Raw genomic sequence first — 19460 nt, forward strand, 5'->3', positions numbered from 1 at the left:
AAAAACTTAGAAAACATTAGAGAATATTTGACTCAATTTAATGAAGTTAGATTAATATATATCGAAAATGTATATCGTGAGGTATTGTCAATTATCAATTAATTTATTTGTAGTAGATTGCAATTTGATTTGAAAAAAAAGTTTAATTGAAAAACTCATTGTTAATACTTCAAAGTACCTAAGAAATAATTTAACACGTTGATTGCCACGATGATATAAAAAAATCACGACTTTATTAGATAATTTAGTTAAACCTGTATGGAAAAAAATTTCTCTTGGAAAAACAATGTTTTTGGTATCACTTATAATGACTGACATGACTCTATATAAAACTTTTTTTCTCAACAATGACTGACGTGACTCTATATATATACAAGTGTATATATATACACTTAGGTAGCTAATAAAAATCCCTAAAATCTAACTTTAGCTAATCCAATTCACTATTTAAATATATTTGATCTTACGATCATAAAATCGCCTCCATTAGACCTTGCTCCAGATTTTCAACACTTGCACCACAATTGAAAATATTTCAAATAAAAAAATATATTGTGCAGGAAATAAGATAGAGTTAAATTTATTGCATTGATTATTTTCATACAAATAAACGCCTTAACTAAAAAAAAATTCATATGAAACATATACTTGTATCGAAGCGCTATCGATGCATGAATTAAGTAAGTTTAGTTCTAATTGTCTGTTAAATAAATTCTATTATTTAGCTCTTTTTAACATAAATCAATAAATAATTAGCTAGATTTCGTTCTGTGTCCTTTATAATTCACCTTAATGTCCTTATTATCCTTGGAATATCATATCTGGAGTTTACGTGAGAATTGGTAAAGACAAAAGGCGAAAATAATGAAAAAGATTTTATCCTGCAGGAATAATAGAATTGTGGAGGTTAATTGAAAGAAAAAAAGGATGAAAGGATTTGAAAGACAAAGGTTTAAATAAAATATAACTATGAGTAGATAAAATAAATTTTTAAACACTTGTACAATAATAATTGAAATTGGTTTTGCAAATGAGCACTTTCAAACGTGGTTGTATTTTGAATAAAATTTTTATGAATATGTTTATAATAATATCAATAAACTTGAACTGATATGTTACTTAAAAATTATGTGAGAAAAAATTCAACATCTGAAAGAAGTACCTACCGCACAACTACTGCTTTTCTTAAAGATTTTGCTTCTAAAAATGAAATTAAAATTTAAAATGATTTTTGATTAGAATACCTTATTACATAATATGTCTATTATGACAATAAATAGAATTTGTCAAAATTCTTAACAAAAACATGAATAAATTATGATTATTACTGAAAAAGTGCTGTGGCTTAAGATTCTTATACTTTATAAAATATAATACTAAAAATATTACTTAGTAAAAATCTTATACTTAATAAACGTGTTTGGGTTGCTGGTATTATTGAATTTTTAAAATTAATAATTAATTGCTTATTATATTTTATTAGTTAGCAGATCCTAAAATCAAATTAAATTTATATTTATCCTAAAAATAATATCGAGGGTTATTATTTTTAGGATACTGTTTGTTTTTTAAATTCTTCGAATACTTTAATTTTAATTTAAATACTTTAATTTTATATAGAAGATTTCAGTATTGCATAATGAATTTATTAGCATCAACAATACAAAAGATTGACTATTTTTTCGAGAAAAAATAATGATTGTCCAACAAAAGTATATTTTTCTAGGATTTAATTGAGTATTTTATTTTTCAATATATGGTTTTAATTTGCTTGAGATACTTTTCTGAGAAAAATATAAAAGGAATAATAATCATCCTATAAAAGTATATTCTTCTAGGATTTAATTTGAGTATTTTATTTTTTAAACTATCATTCTAATTTGTTTGAGATACTTTTCTGAAAAATATATGCAACAAATAATGATTATCCTACATATAATAATTTTTAATATTAAATTTGAGTATATCATATCTTTTAAGATTTTAATTTGTTTGTCTAACAGCTCAGTAATTTGTAAATTTTATTGCTCAATATTTTTTTATTTATTTTTCACCAAATTCAAATTTATTCTTTTAATACAGAAATAAAATATTATTTGTCCAAGAGAATCAACCCAAATACTGTTTTGATTTAATTTTCTTGAATTACAATATAAATATTAACACTTCATTGCTAATATATTTATTACGTTGAAAAAAGCAATAAAATCTAAAGTTTTTTTTTACAAAACTTAACAAAATAATAATTTTTAAAGAGTGCCTCTACACACACGTTCTTCCTTCCAGATTTAGTTCGTTCAATTATTTTATGTTGACTTTAAGAACTCTTTCTGTTAAATTGAACTTAAATTAGAATCATTTATTGTCTTTACTATATCAGTAAATACAAAATTTACTAAATTCCAGTTAAAAGAAAAAAATAAAAAAGCATTATCTGTAAAAGTATCTCGTGGATTCTGGCTTGAAAATTGCTTCGCATTTATAACAAAAGTATTAAATGTATCGAAGCTCAAAGGAATATAATACACATATATGTATATATTATATATATATATATATATATATATATATATATATATATATTTCCATGTGTGTAGTTTATTATTTCTGGCATAAATAAGGTAAACTTTATACGACGTGTGAATTGTTTACAGTAGGCATAGAGATTATATGCGGCTTTTGTAAACCAGTGCTAGCCCAGAATATTAATAGACATTCAAATATATACAATATATACAATATATATATATATATATATATATATATATATATTAAAATATTATTAAAAAATTTATATAAATTTTTAGCCAATCTCCTTGACCCAGTTGCAACCCATTCGATATCATTCTTTAAAAAAATAGAATTATTTTGAACTTTGAATATATCTAATTTTGAGCCTATTTATTATTTGACTTTACCAAATCGTCCATTAACAAAATTTATAATTCATTTACGTATACAATAATTTCGTCAATAAATCCATTATTTAGTCGCCATATAGCATTCGGTTTCATTAATAATTAGTCCAAAATTAATTCATACACGATGTGAGTACATTTCATAAATGCATCATGTAACATAATTTATTCCGATGCATTTATTGAATAATTCGAACGTAAAATATAATAATGAATTCGATAATGAATTCAATGTAGCGTTTCGTATTCGCCAATAATTAAAATTTGATTCGATTTAATTACCGTAATTTAATCAATTTTTATTTATTCCATCATGGGGTAAATGTACAGATTATGGGAATAGATGACGATATTAGAATTTATTATATATATGGATATAAGACATTTTTTTTAGTTATTTTGTAACAATGTAAAATTTTCATTCTATACAATTTAATTTATTTACATATATGAAATCTAGATAAAATTTACTAAAACGCAGTAAGAACTTTTAAATACACATGAATATAGCATTTTTGAATAGTTAATAGTTTAAAATTTTGAATAATTCATAGTTGAAATGCGGACTTGAGTATTTTATAATCAGCAATAATGGAAATAGAACATTTTTTCAGTTTTCTTTCAATTACTTCAAATTTTTATTTTGTAGATTCTAATATTTTTAATATATTCTTATATCTAATATTTTAGTATAAGTAAAAACTAGATAAAATTTACTAATGTTTAGTAAATTTCTTTTCACACACTTGGATATCAAAATTTTGAATAATTCGTAGTTGAAATGCATGTATGCAACATGTATTTTTTAATTGGCAATATAAGGAAAGAGGACATTTTTTTACATTTTTTTAAATAAGTTTTAATTTTTGTTTTGGGCATTATAATTTAATATCTAATATTCATTAGAACAAAATAGATAAAATTCAGTAATATCTAGCAAAATTGTATACACATATCTATATTAAAATTCAGCAAATACTAAAACTACTAACAAAATTATCTAATAAAATATAATAAATAGTATTTTGTATAAAATCCAAAAACTGAGACTTTAATAATTATGCTGGATATTTTATTATTGTTATTGCTAAAATCAACATTAAATATTTTAATAAAATTTATCAATCATTTTTTCAATTTAATTTTTAATCTTCATAATTAATTAATTAATTTTTATTTTTTAATTGTTTTCGTAATTTATTTTATCAAACATTTCCTCAATCAGCTTTTTTAAAATATTTTTTTAATTCTCTGCTCAGTATTTAAAATTATTATAAATTTCTCGATTTTAGCATACAAAATATAGTTCAAATTACAACAAAGAAAAATCTGAAATAATCTCTTGATCCAAAAACCATTTAATTTAGTGACATTATTATCTAATACAGAAATATATAAGTTTTTGATTAATTTTATATCGGAGTGTAAAATTAAGTTATAGAATTATGTGGAGATAAGCTTATAAGAATACATTTTATATTATTTAGAGTAGTAATGATTTAATTTAATAGGTTGTCAAATATCTCCCTTCCGCCTTTTTGTATTATAAACCAAGAGCAAAAAAGCGGAAGGGAGATATTTGACAACCTAATATTAGACTTTAAGTTGCTAGATGTAATTTAGAAGCCAATAAATATAAATAAAAAAAATCCCTTGATCCAAATATGAATTTTAACATTAAATATATTTTTTCCTGTTTTAAATTTATTCGCCTAATATTTCAATTTTAAAATTCAGTCAACATTAATTTAAACTAATTCAATATTTTCATTTACCATTTACCTACTTTTCCCCAACATTGCCAGTTTGCCCCAGGCATCATGATTAAGGGAAAAAGTCCATTTCCACATAATTAATCTATGTCCTTTTTACTTGAAAAGCGCTTGAGGGCGCGAATTTGTACCTTTTGTATGTTTTTGGGGGGGGGTCAGAGTTTTTTTATATTCTAACTGCAGGGGCAGAAAAAGTCAATTGGAAATTGTAAAAAATGGTAGAGGGAAATAGAAAATTGTAAAAATTATAAAAAATATATTTGTCAAAATAAATGTGTGTGTGTTCATGTGTCTACATATATCCATCTGTATGACAACAGAGTCGTAACAAAAAATATGTCAGAATCCCTTTGTAAGCTTATTTCGCTGCCGCATAAGCCGATTAGAAAATGACAAAGCCAGTGTAGTAGAACCACATTTTGTCATTATTATCATCAAAACCAGATGTCTCAAACTCAACTCAAACTTTACTACATACTAACATATAATAGAAATAGTGCGAGAGCTGGAAGGCTAGGTAAGTTTACTCCGAAATTTTCTTTACTCTAGTTATAGAACTGCAACCGAGAAAAAATCGAAAAATGTACGAGATAAATAATATGGTGTATGGCATCGGGCCTTAAGGCAAAAAAAATAGAATTTTGGAATTTTAGCTATTTTGCACTAATGTATATAAATTATAAAGTCCAAAATAAAATTTAAAACTTATTTGAAAAAATGTAAAAAATGTCCCTTTTCCTTATATTGCTAATTAAAAAATACTCGTTTAAGTCCGCAATTTAACCACAAATTATTCAAAATTTTGATATCCAAGTGTATTTAACAGTTTACACTAGATTTTGTGAATTTTATTCAGATTTTACTTATGTAAAATATTAGAATGTACAAAATAAAAATTTGAAGTAATTGGAAGGAAACTGATTGGAAGATTTTACTTTTGATTTAATTAAAAGCTATTTGCATAAATGTAGAAAAATGTACTATATAACACATATAAATAATCAAAATACTCAAGTCCGCATTTCAACTACGAATTATTCAAAATTTTAATATACAACTGTATATAACAGTTTACACTCAATTATTGCAAATTAAATTTTATTTTTATTATTTTATTTTTTTTATTTTCCAGATTTTATACATGTAAACAAATAAGCATGTATAGAATAAAAATTTCAAAAAATTAGAGAAAAACTAAAAAATGATATGATATGATATGATAAAAATACTCAAGTAAACATTTCAACTACGAATTATTCAAAATTTTAATATACAAGTGTATTTAACAGTTTACACTTGATTTTTGTAAATTTTATGCAGATTTTACTTATGTAAAAATATTATAACAAATGTACAAAATAAAAATTTGAAGTAATTAGAAGGAAACTGAAAAAATGTTCTATTTCCATATATTGCTAATTATGTAATACTCATGTTCGCATTTTAACTACGATTTATTCAAAATTTCAATATACAATCGTATATAACAGTTTACACTCAATTTTTGCAAATTTTATCCAGATTTTATTTATATAAACAAAGAAGCATGTATAGAATGAAAATTTCCCAAATATAAAAAAAAACTAAACACAAGTCCTATATCCTCTCATATAAATTATCAAATTACTCAAGTTCGGATTTCAACTAAAATTATTCAAAATTTTGATATCCAAGTATATAAAAGAGATTTTACTCAATTTTAGTAAATTTCATCTAGATTTAAACAAATTAATATGTGCAGAATAAAAATTGTACGTCGCATAAAAAAGCAAAAAAAACGTTATCAAAATTTGGAGATTTTTATGAAACTTTGTTGACGATACATATCATGGTCTTTTAGAACATACTGAAATACTAAGGCTCTGAAACAAGGAGTTTAATTTTAAAAAATTTGGAAAAATATATTTAAAATTTGTGTCACATTTCGGGAAGTTTGTGCAACTTGCCTTAAGGCACTTACAACTAGTAAAACTAGCTTTAAAACTGAAACCAAAAAAATCCAGATGAGTTGGGTCAAAATTGTGGATAAATATTTAAAAAATATTTTCATTAACTTTCTGTAGGAAAAATCTGTTCACACACACACATACTTTTTCCAAATTCAGTCTCATTCGATTCAGAATGACTTGAAACGTCGAGAAAACATGAAAAGAAGCGAATCGGATTTTTTGATGAGAACAATCTTCTCCTTTGAGAAGTTAAATATAAAAAAATCAAATTTTTCAAAAAAGTCAATTTTTTTCAAAAATTTTAAAATTTCTCAAGAATCTGATTTTTTCGAAGTGTTGCAAAGATTTTATTAATAATTTAGCTTTCGGTACGGAAAGTTCCAGCATTTTGCCTTAAGACACGATGCCATACAGCACTAGTTTTCCTTTTTTTTGACAAAATATTGTCTCCAATTTCAACGCGAATTATAACTACATATTAATATTTCATTTTTCCAATACTTTATTACTTGCCAATAGGCATTTAGCCAAACACGTGCAAATTTTTGTCTTACTCAGCAAAATGTTTTATTTTAGCAACAATGTTACTTGTTAACATAAACGTAAATTTTAGTCAAACCCGTCAATCAATTGTCAAAATTTAGATTTTAAGCAGAAGTTTGAACTAAAATTAAAGTCTGATCTAAGATAACAAGAACTAGAATTATAAAATTTATCTCTAAATATAATAGCTATTTATATCAATTATTTTGCTTATTTATATACAAGGTACTTTAAATTTTTTATAAGTAAAATAAATGCATAAAGAAATAATGAAAATTATTTAATTTACTAAGCACTTTAAATTTTTTATCCGTGAAATAAATACATAAAGAAATAATCAAAAATATTCAATAAATACTTTGTGCTTTATGAATAAATATTAATTAGATAAATTGAACAAAAATTAATCCATCATTTTTAGTAAAATATTTCACAAAATCTTACATGTATTTTGCAACAATTTTTTAAGGAAAAGTTAAGCACATACATAATTATAAATTTGAAAAAAAGATCGTCTTAAATTAGCACACGAGTATTTTGTGTAAAAATTATAGTTTTTTGTTTAAATTTTTGTTTATATATATATATATATATATTTATATTTATATATTTATATATATATATATATATATATATTTATTTATATTAATTTCTAATGACAAATGGAACGTTAAGCCCGCAAGGTATTTAAGATTTTCCAAAAGACAGAAATCGCCTCGAAATTTCTTTTGATGTCGAATCGTAGTCAAAACAATGCAACAAAATTGGATTGTACATTTCTTATTAATATTACATTTAATTAATCAAAACACGAATAATGAGTCTTTGAGAATTGGGCCTACGAATGTACGGGGCTTCTGATGGTCTTTTGTCTAAATCAAATCTTTTGTTAGGATTCAAAAAGCGATTTTCTAAAAATAAAGGAGAGGAAAGGATATATGTATATGTATATATATATATATATATATAAATATGTATATATGTATATATGTATATATATGTATATATTGTAAATCACTCAGGAACAGAACATCGAAATGAAACGCAAAGTCTTTTAACTTTCAACCTATTCCAGATAAAAATCAGTGATGCATTCGCGAAACTAAATCATTCTTTTTGCACATATTTTAAAATATACAATAAATAAATTCTCACAGTTATATATATATATATATATATATATATATATATACCTTTGCTATAAAAATTCCAAACCAAAAGTATAAAAAATGCACTTTGTTCGGCGCACTTTAAATCAAAACAAATTGAGTCAAAACAAAGTTTTCACAATACTGATTATACTTTACTTAAATTTTATAAACCATAATATTTTGCAAAAATCTATATAACATTATCTTAACTGTATAATTTTCTAAACGAGATCAAATGTTGAATTTAGTACCAAAAACAGCATCGACGCGACAACCCGGGCGACAACGACCCAGTTAATTATTTTTTACAGTTTTATCATCGTGTTTAATCATTTTATCAATAATTTAATCTTTAGATTTATTGCGCTTATCCGAGATAATTAATAAGAATCAGCAAATTTGATTTTATTAATGATTAATTTGATTTGATTTCATTTGATTAATTTTAATATGCAAATTTGAACGTTAACATATACTGAAGTTTTTATTGGGCACAAAAAATTAAGGACAAAAATTTAAGTAACAGCTTAAGCTTCAGGACATATTAAAATTTATATTTATGTATTTTTTGACTTTATGAAATATACCACACTAAATTTAAAAAAAAAAACTATATTTTTTACCTTTATTGTAATTTCACAGTACCATTATTTCTCCCTATTGATTTTTGCCCATTATTTTCATTCTAGTATCGATTTCTAAATGCAAATAGTTAATAGAAGTCTTTAAGAATGTCTATTAATAATTTCGATTACAAAGTAAGATTCGAAATGTATAAAATTAATGTTTTCGTACTCGACTACGTCATGGTTTATATTTGTCGTAAATTCTGAAGCTTTTCGACATGCGCTTGCGTCATTAAAATCAAGAACATTTCATGTAGAAATTCATGTGCATTACATTAAATTTATATATATATATATATATATATATATATATATATACGTAAATTGAATATGAAATAACACTACTGTGTTCTGCAAAAATATGACCTGGATTGCATCTGAGAATAAAATCATCAAGATTTATTATATTTGATTTACATATTTTTTTTAAATAATGCAGGCTGTATATATATATATATATATATATATATATATATATATATATATATATATTAGTAAATCCATTTTTGCAGAGCAAGCACAAAAGTTATTTCCTCCTAAACTTTTAATAGTTTTTTTTCGAGAGAGTGCTTAAGAGGTTTTTGTTACAGCTACTTATATAATATACATATATATATATATATATATATATATATATATATATAATTTAGTATTTATGAAAGTATATATAGTCATATATATTCATAAGCACTTGTAGAATTTATACGAAAAGTTTTACTTCACAGTTTAAGCTGTGTTTTTAATTTAAAATGGTAATTAAAAACCGAGTGGGATGTAATTGTTTAATATATAAAAATTCTAATGATGATTATTATTCTGATAAAAACTGAATATAAAAAATATGAATAAATAATAATTATAACAAAACTTATTTAATCGTAGCAAAAAATCTCTAGGTATAAATGATTTATCTTTTCTGATATCGGTACAATTTGTAATTTACGACATTGTTTACAAATAATTTTCCACGTTTTTTTGTGAGTAAAACAAATGACGAGTATTTTTTGAAAAATGTTGTATACTATGTAATTTTCTAACACAAAAATGTGGATGACTATATACATATATTATTTTTAATAATGTTGAAGTACTTGTTTTCAATGAAAAAATGCAACAGTGAATTTTTTCTACATCTTCAATATAATATATATAAAAAATCTTTTCAGCTCAATTTAATATATGTACTTGTTTTTATCAATATTAAAATGTTTATTCGTTTCAAATAAATTATATAAATAAATTATAAAAATAAATGTAAATGTGAATTTTTTATTTATCGATTTTATTCTTACAATATTTAAGATAGGATTAAATTAAAATGAATTAATAAAATAGGATTTTATATTTATATAGATTATTATTAACTTTTAGTAGGGTAAGTTATTGTAATCGTCTAAAAATTTTCAAATTTTATCGATTCAAAAAACATCTGACGTGTTGAGAATGTATAAGAACGATTAGTATTTCGGGAAATAAAAATAAATTATCTTAAAATTTTTATATTATTTTTTAATTAACATTCACCTGTTTCAACTTCCCTAGGGCAAGTTATAGTAATCGCAAAAAAATCTAAAATCAAATTTTTTGCAAATCTTCACGTTTAGAGGTTTCTGAACATTTTGGCATACCTCATAAAAAATGGATAAATGTGTGTGTGTGCGTGTATGTATGTATAAATACAATTTTTCGCCCAAAATTTCAAAAAGCATTCGATTCTTATTGATAGGGAGATGTGCTGATTAGTTTTTGGCAAAAACAGGTCCAGCCGTTACGGAGATATGGAGCAAAAAATAAAAATCATTTTTAGAGAACTAAACATCCGAGTTGAATGATTCAAAAAAAATCTGCTTGTGTTGACAAAACAATTATTTTGAAAAAAAACAATTTTTTTTCTATCGTAAATAATTCAGATTTTAATTTTAATTCTGTCTAAAATTTTTAAGCTCACTTATATACTTTAAACAAATATTTTCAACTTTGCAATTCTATAATATATATAATATCAATATTAGACAATGTCACAATATTTATAATAATCTATTTGAAAACATTCAGTATTCCTCAAATATTTCGTTACGGTACGGGAAGTTCCAGCAATTTGCCTTAAGACACTATGGCATTCACCACTAGTTATTGACATATGGCATTACTAAAAGCACGTTGTACAAAACTTTACATTTACTCGGTTTAAATGATAGAAAAAAAAATTCACGTCTACTAGGGGAAAACCGGTAGGCCAATTGACACTTAACCTAAAACAACGCGGTGATTCAGGTTGCGGAGAAATTAGGGCACCGGCTTGATATGGGGTGGGTTTTTATATTAATAATAACATTAGTAATAATAATTATATAAATACAGATATGTAGATTATCTTCTCTTCATATACTAAAAGTAAATAGATACTTTAATCAAGACAAAAATATTAAATATTTAAATATAAACAAATTTGATCACACCTTTAACTCTTGCATCAAAATGCAAAAACAATTAGATGTAATGCAACGTAATATATAAATATGATAAATACGTGTGCCTTCGTATGTTTGTGTATGTATTCCTCATATGTATATATATTTCGACCTATGTATTAGTGAAAATTTCGTCGGAATGTTTACAATCCAATCTATTTCTGCGGTGTATGCCGAAACGTAAACAATATCCGTCTGCGAAACGTCAGTCCGTTCTTCGTTCATACGAAGTAAACAAAGAATTGCAGCACAAATGTGTAAACAAAAGTCCAAGTTATTGCAAAGAACGAGAATATTATGAAGTATTTCCAGTCAATCGGAAATTGAAAGAAATTTTCACATTCAGATTAACATTTACAATCACAGTTATTTTTGTAAAGATTTTTTTTATTATATATATATATATATATATATATATATATATATATATGATTTTTATATGTCTACATCCATATATGTAGCTATTATGTTATAGCTATATATTTTTATATGCCTTCAGCAGAAATTGGATATTTAGAGTAATAAGTTGGGCATAACTTCTCAGGTTTATATAAGAAACATATCGTACATTATGAAACAGCCGTAAAAACTTTTGCAGGGGTGTATATACCCTTAATAAATGTATAAACACACATCTACGTATATATATATATATATATATAATATATATATATAGGGTATGCCATCTAAAATTTTTCATTTTCATTTTTTTTTCAACGGTCAGCCGAGGCTTTTTTGCATCATTTTTGAATTAAATTATTAACTGAATTAATTTCATTATTAACTGAAAGGATTGTACTTTCAAATAGAAAAAGAAATTTTAGAAAATATTCAGTAATTTGTAAAAAAAAGTTATTTGGCGTTTTAATTCTATTGCATCCAATTTTTACTAATATAAAAAATTACAATTCCCGAAATACAAATGAAAAGTTATTTAGAGAAAAGCAAAAATGTTCCATAAATCCATATATTATCAAAATACTAAAGTCCGCATTATAACTAAGAATTATTAAAATTTTAACATGCAAGTGTTTATAACAGTTTTTACTAGAGTTTTGTAACTAATTTGTAACTAAACTTACTAATGTCAACAAATTATAAAGTCCGGAATAAAAATTAAAAGTTATTAGACAAAAAGTAAAAAATGTTCTAAAATCCATATATTGTCAAGTATCAAAATACTAAATTCCGCATTTCAACTATAAATTATTCAAAATTTTAATATGCAAGTGTATATAACAATTTTTACTAGATTTTAGTAAATTTTGTCTAGTTTTTATTAATGTCACCAAAATATAATGTCTAGAATGAAAATTAAAAGTTATTAGACGAGAAGTCAAAAAAGTTCTAAATTCATATATTGTCATTTCACAAAATACTATATTCGATAATTCAACTACGATTTATACAAAATTTTAATATGCAAGTGTATATAACAATTTTTACTAGATTTTAGTAAATTTTATCTAGTTTTTAGCCACCAAGATATAATGTCCAGAATGAAAATTAAAAGTTATTAGACGAGAAGTCAAAAAAAGTTCTAAATTCATATATTGTCATTTCACAAAATACTCAAATCCGCATTCCAACCGCGATTTGTTCAAAATTTTAATATGCAAGTGTAAATAACAATTTTTACTAGATTTTAGTAAATTATATCTAGTTTTCATTGATGTATACAAAACAAAGTAGTCTGGGTAAAATTTCCAAGATTTTCAAAAAAATATAAAAATAACGACCAAAATTTATATATATAACCAGAATTTGAATTTCTTCATTAATTAATTTATATCAGTTTTAATTAACAGAAATAAATTATTACACCAAAATACTAAAAATTATATAAATACAGTTATTGAGAAAAATACACAAAATTTGTTCAAACTATCAAAATAGTCCCATATAAAGCGAGTACGCAAAATTTGTCCGCAACCTGAATCTTTCGAAGTTTTGGGTTAGATGTAAATTTAGCCTACCGGCCTTAAGTGCGACGACAAAAAATTACTGGAAATTTTGTTTTATTATTCAAACTTAAGAAAATTTATGAAACTATTATGTAAGAGTACATAATAATATTTTGAAGTATCCAATTTATTTTTATAAGTATCAAAGTAAAATTTCAACCCCTATTTAAGAAATTTTTATTAAGAAAAGACAAAGACTGAAATAATATCTATTATTATTGATTTTTAAATTTATCAATTATGTCTAAAAATATCTTTACAACAATCTAGTTCATTGCATGTAAGTATAAAAAATATTTTATCTCAGCATACGGTAAAACTAATATTTATTGTTAATTAGCCGTAATTAACCAGGGGGTTTGTGTTAAGTTCGCAATTAGTTTTAGCTGTTTATTTATACAAAACGTCGCTTATTCTGCTGGTACGAGTGTTCTGCGAGTCAAAAGCACACATATCCGTGTCTATACGTATGTACATACATATATTTGTTGGAAAGTTTACTGTTTTCAGAACAAATAATATCAAACAACGACGAGACCATATACGGCGTTGTAGATTGTTAGTCGAAGTAGTTAACGATGATGCAACTTTGATATAAAGTTATAGTTTACTAATCGTAAATGGAACTAGTGGTGTATGGCATCGTGCCTTGAGGCAAATTGCTGAAACTTTACGTACCGTAATGAAATATTCGAGAAATTTTAAACGTTTTCAAATATATTATTACAAATACTGTAACTTTCATTATTTTTGCCTTCTTGTTATATCTGAGCAAATCAAACGTATATCGTAAATCAATTATCACATTAACAATCGTCATTTCATTTCGAATTCAATTTTAAAAAACATAGTTGCCTAATTTACACAAAATTGAAAAAGTGCTCCCGTATGGTCACAGTCTAAACGCGTTTGCAAATAATTCTGTGCGACATTTTCACTTATACTGCGCTTAGCTTGGCGGCATTTTCATATTTTTCAATAATAGTTTTTACAAAATTGAAAAAGTTCTCCAGTGCATAAACAGTCTAAACGCACTTGGGTGAACATTTGTACCAGAGTGGCGCTTAGACTGTGCTTAGCCTGGGTAATTTTTTGAATTTTTAATCCAAAATTACGAAAATATTTTATGGAAAATAAAAAAATGTAATTATTATTTATTCTCAAAAGCAATTGTTTTGTCAATACAAGCAGAAAGTTTGTTAGATCATTCAAACCGGACGCTCAGTTCACTCAAAAACTGTCATTTTTTGCAAATTTAGCGCTGTATTGCCGAAACCGCTGGATCTGCCTCTGCCAAAAACTAATCACCAGTTCTCCCCGTCATTACTAATTGAATGTTTTTGGATCATGCAAATCCGATACTCCGTTCTCTCAAACACTCGATTTCTATTTTCTGCACTTTTGGCTTCGTACCTCCGTAACGGCTGGACCTGCCTTTGCCAAAAACTAATCAGCACATCTCCCTATCAATAGGAATCGAACGTTTTTTAACCATTCAAATCGGTTGATCCGTGCGCCCGAAAACGTGGACGAAAAAAAGCGGACATACAAAACACACACACACACACACATCCATTTTTTCTGAAGTATGCCAAAATGTTCAGAAACCTTCAAAACGTCGAGAAATGTAAAAAATTTTTATTTCGATTTTGGACGATTACTATAACTACCCTACGGGAAGTTAATAATTTATAGACAAATTGTTATATAATATTGTTAATCAATAGGGAAAAATTTTTTTTAATTATCTAAATTATTAACAGAGCCATCATTCTATCTATTCACTAAAAGATATTTGCTTTGTCTAGAGAGAAGATAATATAGATAATTAGACAACGTTAGAAGCTCTTGATTAATTAGAATTAATATCCCATTGATTTGTATAATGTACCCGAAACGGGATGAAACAGGTGCTTAAGGGTAGACCCTAATATATACATAAAAATTATATATATTGTTACATTATATATATATATATCTATATGAAATGATATACAGATGGTATTAAATATTTATTTTTTATACGTTTCGAGACTGATTGTCTCATCATACTAAAGGAATTTACATATCGAGGTTTATAATTGTATAAGTATTAATTAAAACACAACAAATGATCAGATCGGACCCTTATAAAACATTTTACACACCACAATCACATGACACTACTAGGCATAATTTCGAAGACCAGGTAGATAATTATACAAATACATTATATATATAATATTATATTATATTATATCAATATATATATATATTATATATATATATATATATATATAGGTGTATATATATGAGGGACTATTCTTGGGATAGCACTTTCGAGGATAAGATAAGTACTACTTACACAAACAACTCACCCTTATAATTATACACCCAATCATCAATATAAGACAGGTAGTTTAACACGGTCGTGATATAAGCAAACACTAATTTATATATATATATAATTTATATATATATATATTATTTATTATATATAATATATTATCTACATATATATAAAAATAAGTCGCGTTTTTCTTCCTGACGAAATAAAGTACGCACGAACCGATTTCGACAATTTTGCATTCGTCGGAAAGGTCTAGGGCTCCGCAAGGTTTATAGCTAAGAAAATTAGTGGTACATGGCATCGTGCCTTAATGCAAGTTGCTGGAACTTCATGCACCGTAATTAAAAATTCGAGTAATGACATTAGTGAGAGTTATCAGAATTATGCTAAGTCAACGAGCATTTCTTGCCGCAAAGAATAATGATGTACACGCACTGAATTTCACCATTAAATCAAAAATTGCTGGCGATTTGGTGACATACCAATGATTCCGACTGGTCTTCCGTTTGACTTGAAACGATTGCAATTTCCAGTTCGCCTTGCGTTTGCAATAACAAGTCGCAAGGCCAATCGCTTAGTGTTTGCGAGATAAATTTCAAATAGATTATTTAGAAAATCATTGTTTTTCACATGGGCAGTTATACGTTGCCTGTTCACGAGTTGGAAAACCATCAGCTTTGTTTGTGTTAACGTCAGACCAAAAAACAAAAAATGTGGTTTACCAAAGAGCACTTCAATGAAACGGATAATTTGCGGATTCACTTTCATTTACTTAGAGAAGTTCAACTTAAAAACACTTCATTTTTGTAATCGAAATAAATTCATTACTGTTGTGTAATAAAATCATTTTTTTCCTTTTCAAATATAAAACAAACAAAAATTTCTTCATCTTTCTCACGAAGCCATCTGGTGGCGAAACGGAGTTTGTCGGGTTTGCTAGTATATATATATATATATATATATATATATATATACTCGTATGTCGATTTACCGTTGATAAATAACGTTTCGTTGTTTCATTGACAGTTTCTATCAGGAAAATTGAAACAACTGTTAATTGCAATTTTGATCCGAACAATCATATATTCTGATTGTCTAAAAGAAAATTGTACAGCTGTCAGAACAAAGCTTATTCATTCATTCATTTATCGATATTATAAATAGATACACAATAATAATTTAACATAGTATTAGTGTCTAATTTATTTAATGCATTATTTCTATTATTCCTTTTACTTAATTATTTTGTCCTAGTTAGAAATTCTCTTTTAAAATTTGCTCCGAGTGCTACGCAGCTCTTTCGTCTTTGAATTATTAATAAATAATCTTCCTGAGTTGCCTGAACAAAGGCAAAAATTACTATTGACTTAAAGTTAAAGTACAGACTTAACTTGAGATGTGATTAAAAAATTTAAATTTAATTCACATTGTTATTTATGTATGCTAAAACTCGAAGACTACTGAACCCATTTGACCAGTTTTACTCTTGAAATATTCGTGGTAACATTCGTGGTACATAATACTTTCATAAATTTTCTTCACTAAGTTTGAATAATAAAACAAAATTTCCAGTAATTTTTGTAGTCGCACTTAAGGCCTGTAGGCTAACTTTACATCTAACCCAAAACTTCGAAAGATTCAGGTTGCGGACAAATTAGGCCTACCGGTTTTATACGGAACATTTGTGCATTTTTTGTATTTAACTTCATACTGCGTTTTGTATTATTGTTATCATTTTCTTGATGATTTTGGTGTAATAATTTATTTCGGTTAATTAAATCTGGTATGAATTAATGTAATGAAGAATACCGAATTCTGATTATAAAATCTAATAAATTAAATTAAAGTAAATTTTGGTCGTTTTTAATATTTTTTTCGTTTTTAAATATCTTGGAAATTTTGCCCAGACTACTTTGTTTTGTATACATCAATTGTAATATAAAATTTACTAAAAACTTGTAAAAATTGATATATACACTTGCATGTTAAAATTTTGAATAATTCGTAGTTGAAATGCGGACTTTAGTATTTTGATAATCAACACTATATGGATATATAGAATGTCTTTTTACTTTTGCTAATAACTTTTAATTTTTATTTCCCACATCATAATTTGTTTACATTTATAAAAACTAGATAAAATTTACTAAAATTAGCAAAAAAAATTATATGCACTTGGATATCAAAATTTTGAATAATTCGTAGTTGAAATGCTGACTTTAGTATTTTGATAATCAACACTATGTGGATATAGAACGTTTTTTACTTTTTGTCAAATAATATTTTTCCCAGACTACGTTTGTGTACATCAGTAGTAACTAGACAAAATTTACTAAAATTTAGCAAAAATTGATATATTCACTTGCATGTTAAAATTTTGAATAATTCGTAGTTGAAATGCAAACTCTGACAATGTATGAATCCAAAAGATTTTTTCACTTTTTGTCTAATCACTTTCAATTTTTATTCCGAACATATAATTTTTTGATATCAGCAAAAAGTAGATAAAATTTACTAAAATTGGCAAAAATTGATATATACACTTGCATGTTAAAACTTTGAATAATTCGTAGTTGAAATGCGGACCTTAAAGTATATATAGATTTATAACATTTTTAAATTTTACCAAATAACTTTTAATTTTTATTTCAGACATTATAATTTGTTGATGTTAGTAAAACCAGATAAAATTTACTAAACTTTATTAGAACTGTTATATGCATTTCGATATCGAAATTTTGAATAATTTGCGGACTTTCTTATTCTCAATAATAATTTTATTAAAATATTCACCTCTAATAACATAATCTAATGAAGAAAAATTTTATCCATCTTAACTTTTTTAATTTATAATTTTTTAAAGTTGCGATATTCAATTTGAAACCAAATTCAAATGTATAAAAAACATCAGTAATATTAAATAAATTAAATCTAAATATTATATATTCTTTTTTGATACTGCTCTTAATTATTATTTTCCAGATATGGGGCTCTAATAAAAATTGCAGCACGGATATTTAAAGATTTTTTTACCATAAAAGAATCTCAAGATTTACAAGCCTTAATTAAACTATTTGAATTTTAGAACATTTTTTTCTTCAAGTCATTGTATTAGATAATACTAATGTTAGGCTTAATATTGTTTAATAGTTGTATTTTACTGAAATTAATTCAATTTAGATAATTCATTTTCTGTAATTATTAAATTTAATCCTGTACCCGTAATATAAATATAAATATAAATATAATGTAAGTGAAATGTTTTTATCAATTCTTTAGGACATAATACACATGGGTTAACAATTCAGCTAAAAATATACAAAATATCTATATCTATAATATAAAATTAGTTAAATCTTTTTGACTGGTTTTTAATTCTGAACTGAACCGATTTGGCCAATTTTACTCTTGAAATATTCCTGGTAACATATATATATATACACATACACATGTCTATTTTTCTTTCCCTATTTTCAATTGAGATTTAACGCGTTGTTGAAGGACTCGTTCCTTATCCGAACGTCAAAAGAATTTGGCGAAATCCTCGCCAAAGGATCTCTCTCCTTTCTACATTCCATATATGAAAAGAGGCAGGATGCGAAACTCGAGGATAAAAAAGGATTCTGTCAGTGGCAGATCTTTGCTCAAAAACGATCCATGCGAATATGACGCCCGGGCAAAAAATTAACAAAACCAGGGAGGAAATAGGAAAATAATAGAAATAATAATTGTAAATT

The 19460-nt window shown here is 25.1% G+C and overlaps 1 protein-coding gene across 1 annotated transcript in view; it reads left to right on the forward strand.

The window, feature by feature from the left end:
• The first annotated feature begins 5134 nt into the window (after nucleotides 1-5134).
• LOC113373303 (spermatogenesis-associated protein 20-like) overlaps nucleotides 5135-19460 on the forward strand; it is a 28176-nt gene continuing 13850 nt past the window's right edge. Inside the window, exon 1 of the mRNA XM_026613615.1 lies at nucleotides 5135-5207. Coding sequence (XP_026469400.1) covers nucleotides 5135-5207 — 73 coding nt within the window. The remainder of the gene's footprint in view (nucleotides 5208-19460) is intronic.

Source organism: Ctenocephalides felis, unplaced genomic scaffold (genome assembly GCF_003426905.1).
Source record: "Ctenocephalides felis isolate EL2017-DRISC unplaced genomic scaffold, ASM342690v1 CF-g0.4_SCAFFOLD_01604, whole genome shotgun sequence".
In the NCBI taxonomy this organism is placed as follows: Eukaryota; Metazoa; Arthropoda; class Insecta; order Siphonaptera; family Pulicidae; genus Ctenocephalides; species Ctenocephalides felis.